This window comes from Hipposideros armiger, unplaced genomic scaffold (assembly GCF_001890085.2).
Source record: "Hipposideros armiger isolate ML-2016 unplaced genomic scaffold, ASM189008v1 scaffold_233, whole genome shotgun sequence".
Classification (NCBI taxonomy): Eukaryota; Metazoa; Chordata; class Mammalia; order Chiroptera; family Hipposideridae; genus Hipposideros; species Hipposideros armiger.
The window spans coordinates 2,312,564-2,326,562 of record NW_017731583.1 but is presented as its reverse complement, the minus strand read 5'-3'; the positions used below and the strand labels follow the sequence as shown (position 1 = coordinate 2,326,562).

At 36.4% G+C, this 13,999-nt stretch overlaps 3 protein-coding genes across 3 annotated transcripts in view; all 3 read right to left on the bottom strand.

The window, feature by feature from the left end:
* Positions 1-978: 978 nt before the first annotated feature.
* Positions 979-13,999, bottom strand: part of LOC109389432 (keratin-associated protein 13-1-like) — a 134,140-nt gene continuing 121,119 nt past the window's right edge. Inside the window, exon 2 of the mRNA XM_019654939.1 lies at positions 979-1,474. Coding sequence (XP_019510484.1) covers positions 979-1,474 — 496 coding nt within the window. The remainder of the gene's footprint in view (positions 1,475-13,999) is intronic.
* LOC109389427 (keratin-associated protein 13-1-like) lies at positions 7,386-8,016 on the bottom strand. The gene is made up of 2 exons (XM_019654936.1): positions 7,583-8,016; positions 7,386-7,513 (listed from the first exon to the last, which is right to left on the bottom strand). The coding sequence occupies exons 1-2, from the start codon at positions 8,001-8,003 to the stop codon at positions 7,386-7,388; spliced, it is 549 nt and encodes a 182-aa protein (XP_019510481.1). The 5' UTR covers positions 8,004-8,016.
* Positions 13,697-13,999, bottom strand: part of LOC109389426 (keratin-associated protein 13-1-like) — an 897-nt gene continuing 594 nt past the window's right edge. The window contains exon 2 of the mRNA XM_019654935.1: positions 13,697-13,796. Within this exon, the coding sequence (XP_019510480.1) occupies positions 13,697-13,796 (100 nt within the window). The remainder of the gene's footprint in view (positions 13,797-13,999) is intronic.

Below are 13,999 nucleotides of genomic sequence, written 5' to 3'. Positions count from 1 at the left end.
GAATATGTGGCCTATAAAAGATTAACAGGTGACTATAAAAAATAAAAATAAAGGCTCCCCATTTTTTGCTGACATAAAGGCTGTGGTTTTTAACCATAAGTAGTTTGAGCCATTGGAAAACGTAGAGGTTAAAACCCATACATCCTGAAGCAAAATCTTAACACCAAGAATAATTGACTTCCTCCTTATATACTGTAAATAAATGAATTCCATGGAAAAGTACTCACAGGGCTTCAGGGATTTGGTCACTTTACCAACCAACATGGGATGAACTTAATGCAAGTTATTCAAGCTTTATATTTAGTATTTTCTGAAAATATACAGACACAAGTTAGATTTACATTTAATTTGTATTTCACGTACAAACCCAGCAGTTTTTCTAAATTTTATTCTTTCTCTCTACATTCCATATGTATCCACCAACTTTTGAGCTTTTCTCCTCCTGTGAAGAGAGATACAAGAACTCACATGATTTAAAGAATTAAGCTTTCTAAGCTCTTGATTTGTTTATTTATACAATGTTTATATTAAAATGCAAACAAAATCTAAAGACCAAAAATTTTATTTCAAATCCCCCAACCTCTAGAAATTCAAAGCTTGCTTTGCAAAGCAAATTAACCTTTTACACATATAAACCTGATAAAGAGTGAAAGAAATTCCTGGTCAAGAAACAAATAACAAATAATAATAACATCAACATATATGGATGCCAGAATAAATATGTTTATTTACTTAAGACAATTAGATTTTGCTAGTTCTTGAAGGATATATAATACCTGGATGATTTCCATCTAATGCAACTATAATTTAAAGTTTAGGTTCATTACTTAGGTTTAAATTCTGCAAGAACCAACCTGTAAGCTAAATTGAGTGGCCATAGAGTGGGTGAGCAATTTGTCTTTGGAGACCATGAAGAGAGCTATTTGAGAGAATAAAATAATTGACATTCTCTGAAAATATTCAGCATGTTAATAACATTCACCAAGTTAATCTGTAAAAGTGAGATCTACAGATTGGCTGGTAGCAAAATGGTTGGGAATTCCGAAAAACAAAATAGGTTGGATGGTAGAATCCAGATCCATAGTCTAAGGTAGGAGAATCACAGACTCCATAACGCAGGGGTCTGAACCCATTGGACCCACAGCGCAGAGACCCAGAGTAAGCTGACGGGGAGGGACGGCAGAGCGTCGAGGTCCTCGGGCGGTAGCAGGGCATCTGGCAGGGGCTGGACACCACGCAGGGCGTCCGGCAGCTGATGGGCTCACAGCAGGTGTCCTGACAGCCACTGTAGAGAGAGGAGCCCAGCTGGCAGGTGCTGGGGGAGCAGTGGCCAGTGGTGTAGACCAGGTTGCTGAGGTAGGAAGAGCCACAGGAGGAGCCTGGGTAGCACAGGGAGCCCCCAAGGGAGCGGGAGGAGAAGTTTCCAGAGCAGCAGTTGTAGGACATGTTGACGGGAGATGTGGGTTCCGCTGAGCTACAGAGAGAAGATTCTGAGTTTGAATGTCACTCCTGGGCTGTGGTATTTATTATATGTGCTTTCGGCAATAGGTGCTGAAAGCTGCAAGGACATCATTTCTTCATTTGTACTCTTTCATTTGCATGTTATTACCGAATCATCATTTCTGTAATTGCAGCTGCATAATTTCCTACATATTGTATTTATGGGTGCTATAATAATAAAACACAAAGCCAATAAACTACTCTTGTGTCAGAAACGCTATGACCGTTTTACATTAATGGCCGTCCCATCATGGCCAGGAATGTCCCTCCTTTATGCTTCACGTGTAGCTGATTCGGGCTACGCTGGAGTGTGCGTTCCTTCTAAGGGTGGAGACTGAGATTGCATCACCTTTCTTTTATTTTTTTTATTTGGTTAGATGCATAGCTGTGGCCTTGCAAAAACATTTTCTAAAGATTGAACCTACTTATGACCATTTATTCTTATTCTCAAAAATTATTTTCCAAATATTAAATATTAATGCAGAGTATCTTATATCCAATAGAGAAAGCTCAACAATGTTACAGACTGAATGGAGGAATGCTAAGAACAGAGGAAAACCTGAACAAGAATTTGGAAGCAAGACAAAAGAACCTGGACAAGTAACTATAATACGTACACCTAAATATTATTCTTGTTCATGAAATGTCCAATGTTTCTATCAAGTTCACAGTTACATTCAGATAAGTCACACTGAGAAGATTCTGAGTTTTATAGTTATCTTGTGGACTGAATAATTTATATACTATTATTAATTGGTACTGTACAGTATCGGTACACGTTTGCATACCTCTTCTGCATGTATGTAATTCATTAATCTTCTCTGTAATTGCACTTGACTAGCTTCCTACCTATTGTATTTATGGGCGTTATAATTTATTAGTATAGCACAAAGCCAATCATCATTCCTATTATGGAATATTTGTCAATAATCTTCATCTCACTGCGGCCAGAGAAGCCCTTTCTTTTCTCCCTGGCCATGATTCCATATACATGTACTCCTGCTTTGCTCTGGCTTCTTTCTGTCACTTTTCTTCTATGCCGAGTGATCGGTGGCATAGCTTTGTTTCTTATAATGATGCTTCTAATGATTGATTCTACTTGTCACCACTGATTCACATTCTCCAAATTTATTTTCCATCTATCACATATTATTACACAGTGTTTTTCACATCCAGTGGAGGGAAGAAAAATAACACATAATGAGAAATGGCTAGAAACAGAAAGGAGCCAGGCAAACATTTAAAGGCAAAGTGACTCGGGAAACCTGAATTGAGATGGAGTCACAAGGAGAGGTTGGTTGGAGGCACCTGAAGAGGATCTGGGAGTAATGGTGATAAGGTGGGAGCCTGAGAAGGGGAGTGAAGAGATGGGGGTTTCACATGACCCTTCTACTCTCTTTTAGCCTATGGGACATTTCATCTAAATGCTATTTAAATACACTGTGTGAAAGAAAATAGTTTAGGTATGTTCAGATAGTTTCATTCACATCATACAAATATTAAAAGAACCTGGTGCCTGTATCCTCAGGCTTTCCACTAATCAGCCCATCAATGAGTTTTGTGTGTTTTCAAAGTCAGTTCCTTTCCTGCAACCTCCTTCAGAAATGTAAAATATCCTTCTTTTTTCACCCTCAGTCATTTTATTTTTCCTTTGACTAATACAATAACTGAGTGAGTGTTAATTTCCAATGGATTCACTGTGTCAGATAATCTGGCACTGAAATAAATACTAACAGAAATTCTTGAGGCTGAAGGAAGCCGATCATAGAAGGAAACTATGAATTTCAAGAAAGAATAGAGAGAATATTTGCTAGCTGGATTCTCCAGGAAGCAGGCACTGAGACAGGGGTAGAAGAACAAAAAGTTTGCAAGAGAGTAGCACCTGTGAAAGAAATTTAAAAAAAATGTCATTCTTTCATCTTGTTCAGCTATTGACCAGGAGCTGCCATGAAAAAAACTTGACCTTGACTCCAAATTTGAGGCTTCCCTTAAGGAAGTCAATGGAGGAAGGCTGTCAGCTAACGTCCCTTGACACAACTGGACAGCTATTCCTTTTTTGAAGTGATGTTTGTCCCAGCACATATCTGTACCTGTCACAGTCCACCACTTGCACCTTGAGGGTCTGATTGTCATGAGAGTGATTCTCCATGGCCCTGGTATGCCTCTCTTCCTAAGGGGAAATGTAAAAGTATAAGGAAATATAAAAATGTAAAAGTGGGATGAAACAGTCCCTTTTGCTGTGTTTGATCTTGGAGCTACAATTGGTGTTCATCATTTTGCTCCTTCACTCTCCATCATAAATCTACCTCACCCTCAGTTACTACCTCCATTGGTCCTGGTGGCTTCTTTTGTTGTTCCCAAGCACTTATTCATGAGAAGTGTGAACCTTGTTAACCATACCTTTTTCTTCATAGAGTCAGGGCATTTGACAAAACACATCCACATTTGCACAGGAGGTTCTGAGAGTCATCCAAGTAAACCAGCTGAGCTCCACACATACTCTCCCTACCCTCACTGTGTAACAGTAACCCTAACACTTCCTACTACGCAGGGTCATCTACTCTTGATAGAAAGTAACTCTTTTTCATGCCTGCCCATCCCTGAAAACAAGGAGCCCAAAGTGCTTAGGCAGCAGCTATAGCTCAGTGAGACCCTTGATATGTCCCTTAGTTCCGTTGGGAACTGGGCAACTACCCTTGAAAATTCTAGTTGTAGAGAGAGGAAGCACAAAGTACTCAAACGGTCATTGAGAGACAGTACCCAGGTATTTACAGCCCAGTCTTTTGAAGGATTTGCCTCTGGGTTAATTATTCAGCTTTGCTGTCAGTAGGCCCACCTAACACACTATCAGGCAGGGAGGTGCGGGGTGGTGTATTTTTGATAAAATCTGTGGATCCCACTTCACATTATCTCCATTGTAATGAGCCCACTTCACACTGTCTCTACTGGAAAGTGGATTTCCTGAATGGATGTTACATTGTGAGGAATTCTGTGTTGATTGATCCAGATTTTCATCACCTCCTGAATAGTGGTGCTGCTGAGGGAAGCAGCGAAGCAGACCCATACTCTGAATAGGTGTCTATGTGTTTGAGAATGAACCACTGATCTTTCCAGGGCAGAAGGGGGCCATGTTCAACTTGCAGCCAAGTAGCCAGATGGCTTCCTTGCCATACTGGGTGTTTCAAATTAGCCTCTGTTGCTGACAGATTGGGCATTCACAGGTGGCTTTTAAAAATTATATCAGCCTTGTAAGTAGAGACTCATGATGTGGGGCCCATGCATAGCCTCTGTGGTCACTTTGTCCTGTTTTGCATCTTGTCAGCATTTGGACACTGGTGACAAAGACGGGCTAACATCAACTGGCAAAGGCATTTTGTCTACCTGAGTGTTTTGTTCCTCTTTCAAGGTGGATGCATTCTGTTGTATCCCTTCCAGGTCCCTAACTAGCTGGTCAGGTCAATGGCCACTGTTAAAGAATCTAGACACATCATCAACTGGGGCTCCCCCCCCCCTTTTACACAAAGTGAAAAATCAGGTGCTGGACATAAAATTCAGCCAATAGAGAAAATATTATCCCCAACGCATTAATTCAAGACGTCCATATAATGAGCCAATCCATTTGCAAACTTAGCTTGGGCTTCTCCCCTCCTCTTTCAGCAAGTCACTTGAGGCACCTAGATGTGACCACACATGTCATCTGAGAAAGTGCAATCCTGGTTGGTGACACGGGGGTCTGGATTCCTAGTCATGCCATCTGCTTTCTTATTCTGCTTATGTTTATACCTGTTTGAGCTATTTCCATCTTACAATCACTTGCTGCTGAGTCCACCTTACTTTATAACTTGGAGGATTCAACAGGATCCAGCTCATGATGGACAGCTACAGGTGCATGGTCACTTGTCCCATGGTCAAGTTTTGTATCTTTGCCAGACCAACATAGTATCCAAGGAGCTGATTTTCCAAAGATATATTAAATATTCACTGTAGATTACAAAGACTTGCTCTACAACTTTATTTACTTGCATTGTGATCTCACACTAGGGCTTGTCATAAAGTTCACATTGCGTTTTTTTTGTTTTTTTTGTTTGTTTTTTTGTTTGTTTGTTTTTGGTTTTTTTGGACAACAGATACCACCAGCATGAGATGGTCAGCCATATTTTGTATTTAACATAAATATATATTTAAATAAAATTAAATATAACAATGTATTATTTTATGTATTATATTTGACAAAAAGCTTTATTTTATAAAATATTTAAGAATGTTTAAACAGGTAGAAAATAGAGTGAAAGTAACCAAGCAGAAAGCTATTTTAACAGTACAAATAAGAGGTACCTTAAGATTATCCTAAGTATCATCTATTTTGTGAATAAAATGCAGTATGCTAAGATTAATGTGACCCCAAACTTGAGATATCTAAACAATGACGTGATAGATACGTGTTATACATCTCTAGCCAGAATTTTCATTGCTGCGCCATACAAATTATAACTTGATTTCCAATAATCTCCTGAACACAATTACCTTTAAATTTCTCTGCTTTGTTCATTTTATTTTGTCTTCTCAAAATTTTCCTTATTTTTTCCCACACTTGTATCTTCACTTCTTATATTAGTCCCCATGTGTCATGAAATCTTGGATCTTGGTTTCTTACTAGGACGAGGACTTACCATGAACCCAAAGTAAAAGAACTGTGGTTCATAAAATGTGTGCTTTTCATGGTTCTTATAGCAATCTAAAAACTAATTGATAGGAAAGTTCTTTGAACATTGCTTTTTATCTCTGTATAATTATACTGTCTTTATGTTATTAACTGTAGACCTCAGCAACATGTTACCTATCTTATCACTTAATTATTTTCTGAAATATTTGGCCTATAAAATATAATAATAGCAACATAAAATAAAAAAAGGGGGGGCTGCAAAACTATGTTGAGATATGAATGAAGTAATAATTTCTGATATGAAAGACTTGTTTTTTTCCAACTGTTTAGTTTGAGTTTTGCATATAAGATATTGAAATTCCATATCTCATGAACCTAATTAATTCTCACCAGGGATAATTGGCTTCTTCCTTGCACATGTAAAAAAAAATAATAATTATATACAAAAGTACTCATTGAGATGAGGGGCTATGATTCTTTTTGCCATCCAATATTGACTTAATCAAAGAAAGTTGTTTAAACTAATGTACAAATTTTTCCATAAACCTAATTTTCCCCTACTTGTTGTATTATCAAGTTTTGTGTTTTTCTTCTATTGTCAAAAACCATCAAGGCCCCACATTCTTTGAAGGAAATGTGCTGTATACTGCTCCTTAAATTATTATTCACATAAAGTCTATGTATGCAATGGAAGTATTCCAGGGAATAGCAGTTTTGAAGAAGAAAAAGTCTAAAGCCCATAATAAATTAACAAATTTACCAAACTATTAGGCATTCGAAGTCGGCTCCCAGAGGCACAGTAAACTTTAATCTAAATACCTCCCCCCAAATAAAAGCTAAAAAAAAACCTTAGCTGATTATAACTAACAAAATAAAATTAGTAGCATATTTGGAAGTCAGAATGAATGAGTTTATTAGATTATATTCATTTGGGTTTTCATCTACATTGTGAATAAAATACAAGAACAAGAAATCCATTAGTTCAGTAACAATTCATTGTTAATTAACCAAAATTCTAATAATTGTTTTAGTAATGTATTTCATTAATTCCACTAGTTTCATTAATTCATACAATAGAATTAATCATTAAGTTCAGTATATATTATTGACAGCTTTTTAGTGAATATTTTGTGATGAGTGAAAAGGTGAATAACGTTTTTGCTGGAGATCATAAAGATGGTAGATGTTTAGATATTTGATATTGCTCAAAACGTCTGAATCCTCAACAAGCTGATAAATAGAAGCCAGGTGTACATGTTGGTCTGTAACACGATGATTGGCAGTTTCTAGAGGCAAATTGGTTTGGACGGCAGAATCCAGGTCCATAGCCAAGGGAAGAGAAGCCACGGACTCCATAACGCAGGGGCCTGAAGCCACTGGAACCACAGCCCAGGGAGTAGGAGCTTCTGGATCCACAACCCAGGGAAGGGAAGCCACAGACTCCATAACGCAGGGGCCTGAACCCACTGGAACCACAGCCCTGGGAGTAGCAGCTTTTGGATCCATAGCCCAGGGAGCAGCTGCTGCTGGACCCACAGCCCAGAGACCCAGAGAAAGATGACGGGCAGGGACTGCAGAGCGTGGAGGTCCTCGGGCGGTAGCAGGGCGTCTGGCAGGGGCTGGACACCACGCAGGGCGTCCGGCAGCGGATGGGCTCACAGCAGGTGTCCTGACAGCCACTGTAGAGAGAGGAGCCCAGCTGGCAGGTGCTGGGGGAGCAGCGGCCAGTGGTGTAGACCAGGTTGCTGGGGCAGGAAGAGCCACAGGAGGAGCCTGGGTAGCACAGGGAGCCCCCAAGGGAGCGGGAGGAGAAGCTTCCAGAGCAGCAGTTGTAGGACATGTTGACAGGAGATGTGAGTGACAATGAGAAGATTCTGAGATTGAATGTCACCTCCCAGACTGGGTCATTTTTATACTCTCAGCCATGGGTGTGGCTTTCTACACAGTCATGGAACCTATGCTTGGAATTTCTCGTTTCCATGTGTGTAGTTCAATGATGTTTTCTGTAATGGCATATGAATAATTCCTTTCATCTCATGTTCATGGGTGAGTTCATTGTGTTTTTATAGCACTAAGCGAATGAACTATTCCAACAACAGAAATTCTATGACTGTATGCCATTGATGTCATCTAGTCATGACCGGGAAAGCCCCTACTCGTCTCCTTAGCCAGAATCATTGAGCGTTGGCCTGTATGTTGGCTGTGGGATGCTTAGTTCTAAGGGCAGGGATGGAGATGAAGTCACTTATTTTCTATGTCTGTGGAATATAGAAGACACCCAATTTGTTACTCATGATTTCCTTTTCCTAAATTTATTTCATTCCTCAAAATTATTAACATGTATTTTCATTATATAATATATTGCTTCTCAATCTCTTGGAAAGAGGAAAATAGATAAGATAAATTTCCTAAGAAACATGGTAGTCGCACAGATAAACAAGGACAAGTGTTTAGAGTCAAAATGATTAAGAAAGACTAATTTGAAACAATTAATGGATACCAATTTGTGCACATGTGAAGACTCAAGAAGTCAAATATTCTTGAGGAGAGAGGAGGTAACTAGTGACTCTGTGGATTTTTCCATCTCTGTGTAATTTAAATAATAAGTTTAATATCAATATAGTTTATGGCTTTTCATATGTACCTTGTCTCTCTTGTCATTTACATTTACAATTTATCTGCAGACCCTTCTCTTCTAGAACAGCTGCCTTCCCTCAGTACCTTCTGGATGTCTTTACTTTCAGATCCTTTCACACAATTTTCCCTTTTACGTAAAATATATATATATATATATATATATAATTTTTTTTCCTACTGTTCTTTTTTAAGATTATTTTCTACTGTAAGAAATCTAAGTTATCTTTTTTTTGTATAGAGCTGTCTATATCAGGCAAATCTGAGCTAAAATGAATACTGAAGGATTCTCTCCAGTTAGAAAGATAATACTTTCAGAAGGAAATTAGGAATTGCAGAAAGGAAAAGAGAACTGAAATATAAGTGAATTATGTTTAAATACTCATGTGCACAGCACTAATAAAATGGTTTGTGGGTCTTAATATATAGGGAGAAGTAAACAGTAATAAAATAAGAATGACCATAAAAAGCTCTTAAATTGCTTAAAAAATTAAAATCCTGGAAAAAATAACTTAAAGGTTAATATTATAGCATTAAAACATTTTATTATTTCCTCAGTAGATAATAAAGTAGGTAGAAAGGAACATAGAAGCTGAATCAAATGGCAAAAACATAGTAAATATGTACGTAGAAATCTGAATGTGTTCATAATTAAATTAATATAATATGATGAAGGAATCCATATAAAAGACAGAATACCAGGCTGGGCTAAAAATCAAAACTGTTTTCTATTTAAAATAGGTTTTCTTAAATATATGGAAACAAAAGGGAAAAGTAAAAAAGATATATCAAGCAAAAGAAACAAACGAAAATGACAATTCTGCTTTATTAATCTCAAAGTTTGCTATATGATAAGAAATATATTAGATATAAAGCAAGATATTTCTTAACAATTATCCCATCCTGTCAGCCTTCCAGGATGATACCCATCATTTTATTATTCATTTAGAGGTTACCCTAAAGCCATACCATTGAATAGAATAGCCACTAGCCACATAGTATCAAGTTTAATTTATACTTATTAAATTGAATCAAAATTCAGTTCCTCAGTCATAGTTACCATATTTCAAAAGCACAACAGGTACATGTGGCTAATGGGTACCAAATTTTGGAAAGTGGAGATAAAAAAATATTTTCAGCATCACAAAAAGTTCTACTGGACAGTGCTGCTTCAGAAATCACAGTATGCAAGGGAATTGTAATAGATACATATGATATTGGGGGGAAGTGGGGCGGTGGATTGGGGAGAGGGGTTGTCACTTTGAGGGGTAAAATGTATAACTAGTGCACTGTGTTGTATAGCTGAAACTAATTCTAAAAAATGTATATTTCATAATAAAATATAATTTAAAAAAAAGAAAGGATCAAATAGACCTGACGTCTTTGTTTATTCAATCATTTGGTCATGTTAATCAGCACCTTCAATCAGAAGTTGGTGTGTCAATGACCGTGTGTGAGAGACCATCAAAGTATAATACCATGTCCTTCTCATCAAGCACCTAGTATTCAAATTAAGTTACTCATTGGGCCCAGAACAGTGAAGTGTTCATTTTCATGTATTGGTTATTAGTGTGGTCCTTGGATTGAGAGAAGAAATAGTGCCATAGCTTAAACAGGCTCTGGCTGCGATGAAAGCTGGATAGCAGAATGAAAGTAAACAAGAGACGGTCCGCTGAGTCAACAAGTATCATTAACTACAACTATGTGATTGTGTCAGGAAAAGTTTGAAAACAGATTTGTTTGGATAATTTTGAAATATGGGCAAAATGGACATAAGCAACGATATTCTGCGATAGAAATTGATGTTGATGTAAACCTGATTTTCCCCTGTCTGTAACTATCAATAGTACTATCCTAAAGACATAGTATATATAGCTTAGAGTTAAAAGATAGCAGCTTTAAACCGTTTTTAACCTTGAAGTTTAGCTCTATCACTTTGTATTTTTGTTATGTTTAGACAAGTTATTTAACCATTCTTAGCCTCCATTCCTCATCTGCAAATGGGAATAATAATAATAATATCTGCCTTTATGTTTGTTGTGATAAATAAATGAGATAATGAATGAAACATATAACGAATGGCCTATAGCAGGTTCTTAATTTTAGATGCAAAAATTATTAAAAACAGAGTCAAATCACATAAGACTGTCATACCACTGAACATTATGGGAAGGTGTTAACATAATAAACTCCTTAGTAACACCTCAAAAAAAAAGAAATCACAGGATGCACTGTTGATTTGCTAATATAAATTAATACTTTTACTAGTCCCTGTATAATGCCAGAGTGTTAGAAATCTTGTTTAGGACTCCAGTTGAAATTATGTTAGACCTTTCCATGTTCTCTGAAGCACCATTTTTTATTTTTTAGTGTGAATATATTCTAGTGAACAATCACTAACTGTCTGCCCAGCTGTATCTAATTTCTTTTTAATCCACTCAACAATTTTACATTTAATTATTGTGTTTTCCTATTTCAGTATTTCTGCTTGGTTCTTTTAATATGTTTCAGTGCTCTGCCAAACTTTTCAATCTACCCTTGTATTTTCTAAGCATATAAATTGTAGTTACTTTAGTATCTATGTCTAATATTTCCATTTACTAAATCTCTTGCAAGTGTGTTTCTACTACATGATATATATTTTGGATTTAGTCATTTCTTAACTTCTTGGAATCTGGTAAAATTTTCTTGCATATCAGCCTATCTCTATCTCTATACCATCTATATAAATCTATATATTTCTCTCTATAAATCTATATCTACATTTACATAAATCATACCTATGTAAAGATATAATTTAAGGCTCATTCCTATTATCATGTTAACTTAAGTATTGAAATAATTTGGAACTGAACTTTTGTTCATAGCAAGGGTTAAATATTTATGGTTCAACCTACTCCTAAGGTGCTGTTCAGAGTCCTAGATAATTTTGGCCAAAAAAAATCACTGGACATTTCTAACCTTCAATTTTTGTTATCCCAACTCATGAATTTCATCAGCCTCTTTTTTTTTTTTTTTTTGGATTCAACAAGCCTAATCTAAAGGTAGTCACAAATTCTATGAGTTCTTTTTGTTGTTGTTGCTATTGTTAAATCTTCTCTTACATGTTGGTTCTGGTCATTTCTGGATATTTTCATATTTATTTTCTTTGTCTAGACTTTTCTTTTAGAAAAAAAAAAGGCATTAGTTCCAAATATTTTTTTCATTTGTAAGCATATCGATTTTCACCTTATTCCCCATTAGGAATAAACTTGAAAATCATACCTAATCATTGGATGGAAGATTTATTTTATAAAATACGAAAGACTGATTAGAATATGAGAGAAATAGGAGTAAGAATGTCCAATTACAATACAATGTTAGTGGTTCGAATGGAAGGGGATGAAAACAAGAATTATTGTGATTTAATATGTAATACCTCTAAATGATGACATGATGGTTGCACATCCACTATTTTTAACCGTATTTGTCATTGCCACACCCTATAGAATCTCCTTAAATTGTAAGTTAACTACATTTTGAATTTTTAAATGAATACACAAGTCATTTTCAGCTTTTTCTGCTTTGTTTATTGCATTTCATCTTCTCAGATTTCTCCTCCCCCACTCCAATACTTCTGTGTCTATGCAGTTCAAAGTACACTCCATCTTTTAAATTGTCATGGGAGTTTTTCATATGAGTTCCTTATTTTCTTTGTGTCTCCATTTTCTTAAATTTAACATAAAAATTTACAGTGTGTGTCTTTCTCTAAGGGTTGTTATACAGCCTAAAGAAATAAAGAGTGGGAATATTTATTGAACATGTTTTAACTCTTTCATCTCTTTTTTAGGTTTCTTTTCAAAAGCTATTTGTCTTTGCGCTTTACTATTTCTGGAAATACTTTGCCCAAGAAAACAAAAAATATTAGAGAGAGAGAGACAGAGAGAAAATGTTTCCCCAATTTTTTTGTTGACATACACATTAAATCATCACTTTTGATGATATCAAACATTTATAGTTTCAGTTTAAAACATGAATAAAAACCAAGGTGGAATATGAACCTTATGATTATAGAGTCTTCAAATTTTGTGGTATTGTTCATTACACATATATAGCTGAGATCATATTGAATACTCATCAGTGAGATGCAGGTACTTGATCACTTTTACCAACAAAGAGTGGGTAATTTCAAGCAAATTTACTTAAAATTCATACATAGTCATTTTCATTTGTCTTCTATTCAATTTTTCTTTCATGTATGACCCAAACCATGTAAATCAAAATATGATTTTTGGCCTCTGCATTTTTTAGATCACCTACTCGGGTACTTATATACTTATTGGCACACACATGAGGGTCCACATCTTAGGAGGGGAATCAGCCTAATTCCTGATTCTGAGATTTTAATTTATGAAACTTTATATATTCAAACAAGAGTCTTCGACTACCTATAGTTAAAGAAAAACATCTGGAGTCCCTTGAAATTAGTTCAAATCCCCAACTTCTTAGGATTTCAAAACCTATTTCCATGTGCATATTACTCTTTTAATAATCTCTTTCATCTATCAAAATCAAAATCCTAGTCAAAAAACAATTATCAATAACAAACAACTGGATATCTGAAACAATCAATTTATTGGATTATAATGATTTGACCTTTCATACAATTTTGGAAGAAAATCCAATAACATGAATTCCATTTCCAGAGCTGACTTTAAACTTTATTTTGAGTTAGTACATTAATATATAATTTTTCATATAAAGTTTGTTAGTCATTTCTGGTGCCAGAGATAAGGTTAGAATTTGATACTCAGAGAATAAGAAGGTAACTCTTCCTGCAGATGACAAAGATAATGAAGGTTAAAAGTATAAGTTAAGAGTATGGTAGCAGACAAGAAGATTAGAAATTTAGTAAGATGATCAGCAGAAGTTAGATCCACAAGTTGGTGTGGAACAAGAAGACTGGCTGGTCCTAGAAGTCAAGTAGGATGGGCACCAGGATTGAGATCCATGACTCAGAAAAGGGAAACCACGGACTCTGCAAGATAGGGATCTGAAGTCACTGGGACCGCAGCCCACGGAGTAGCAGCTCCTGGATCCACAGCCCAGAGAAGGGAAGCCACAGACTCCATAACGCAGGGGCCTGAAGCCACTGGAACCACAGCCCTGGGAGTAGGAGCTTTTGGATCCATAGCCCAGGGAAGGGAAGCCACAGACTCCATA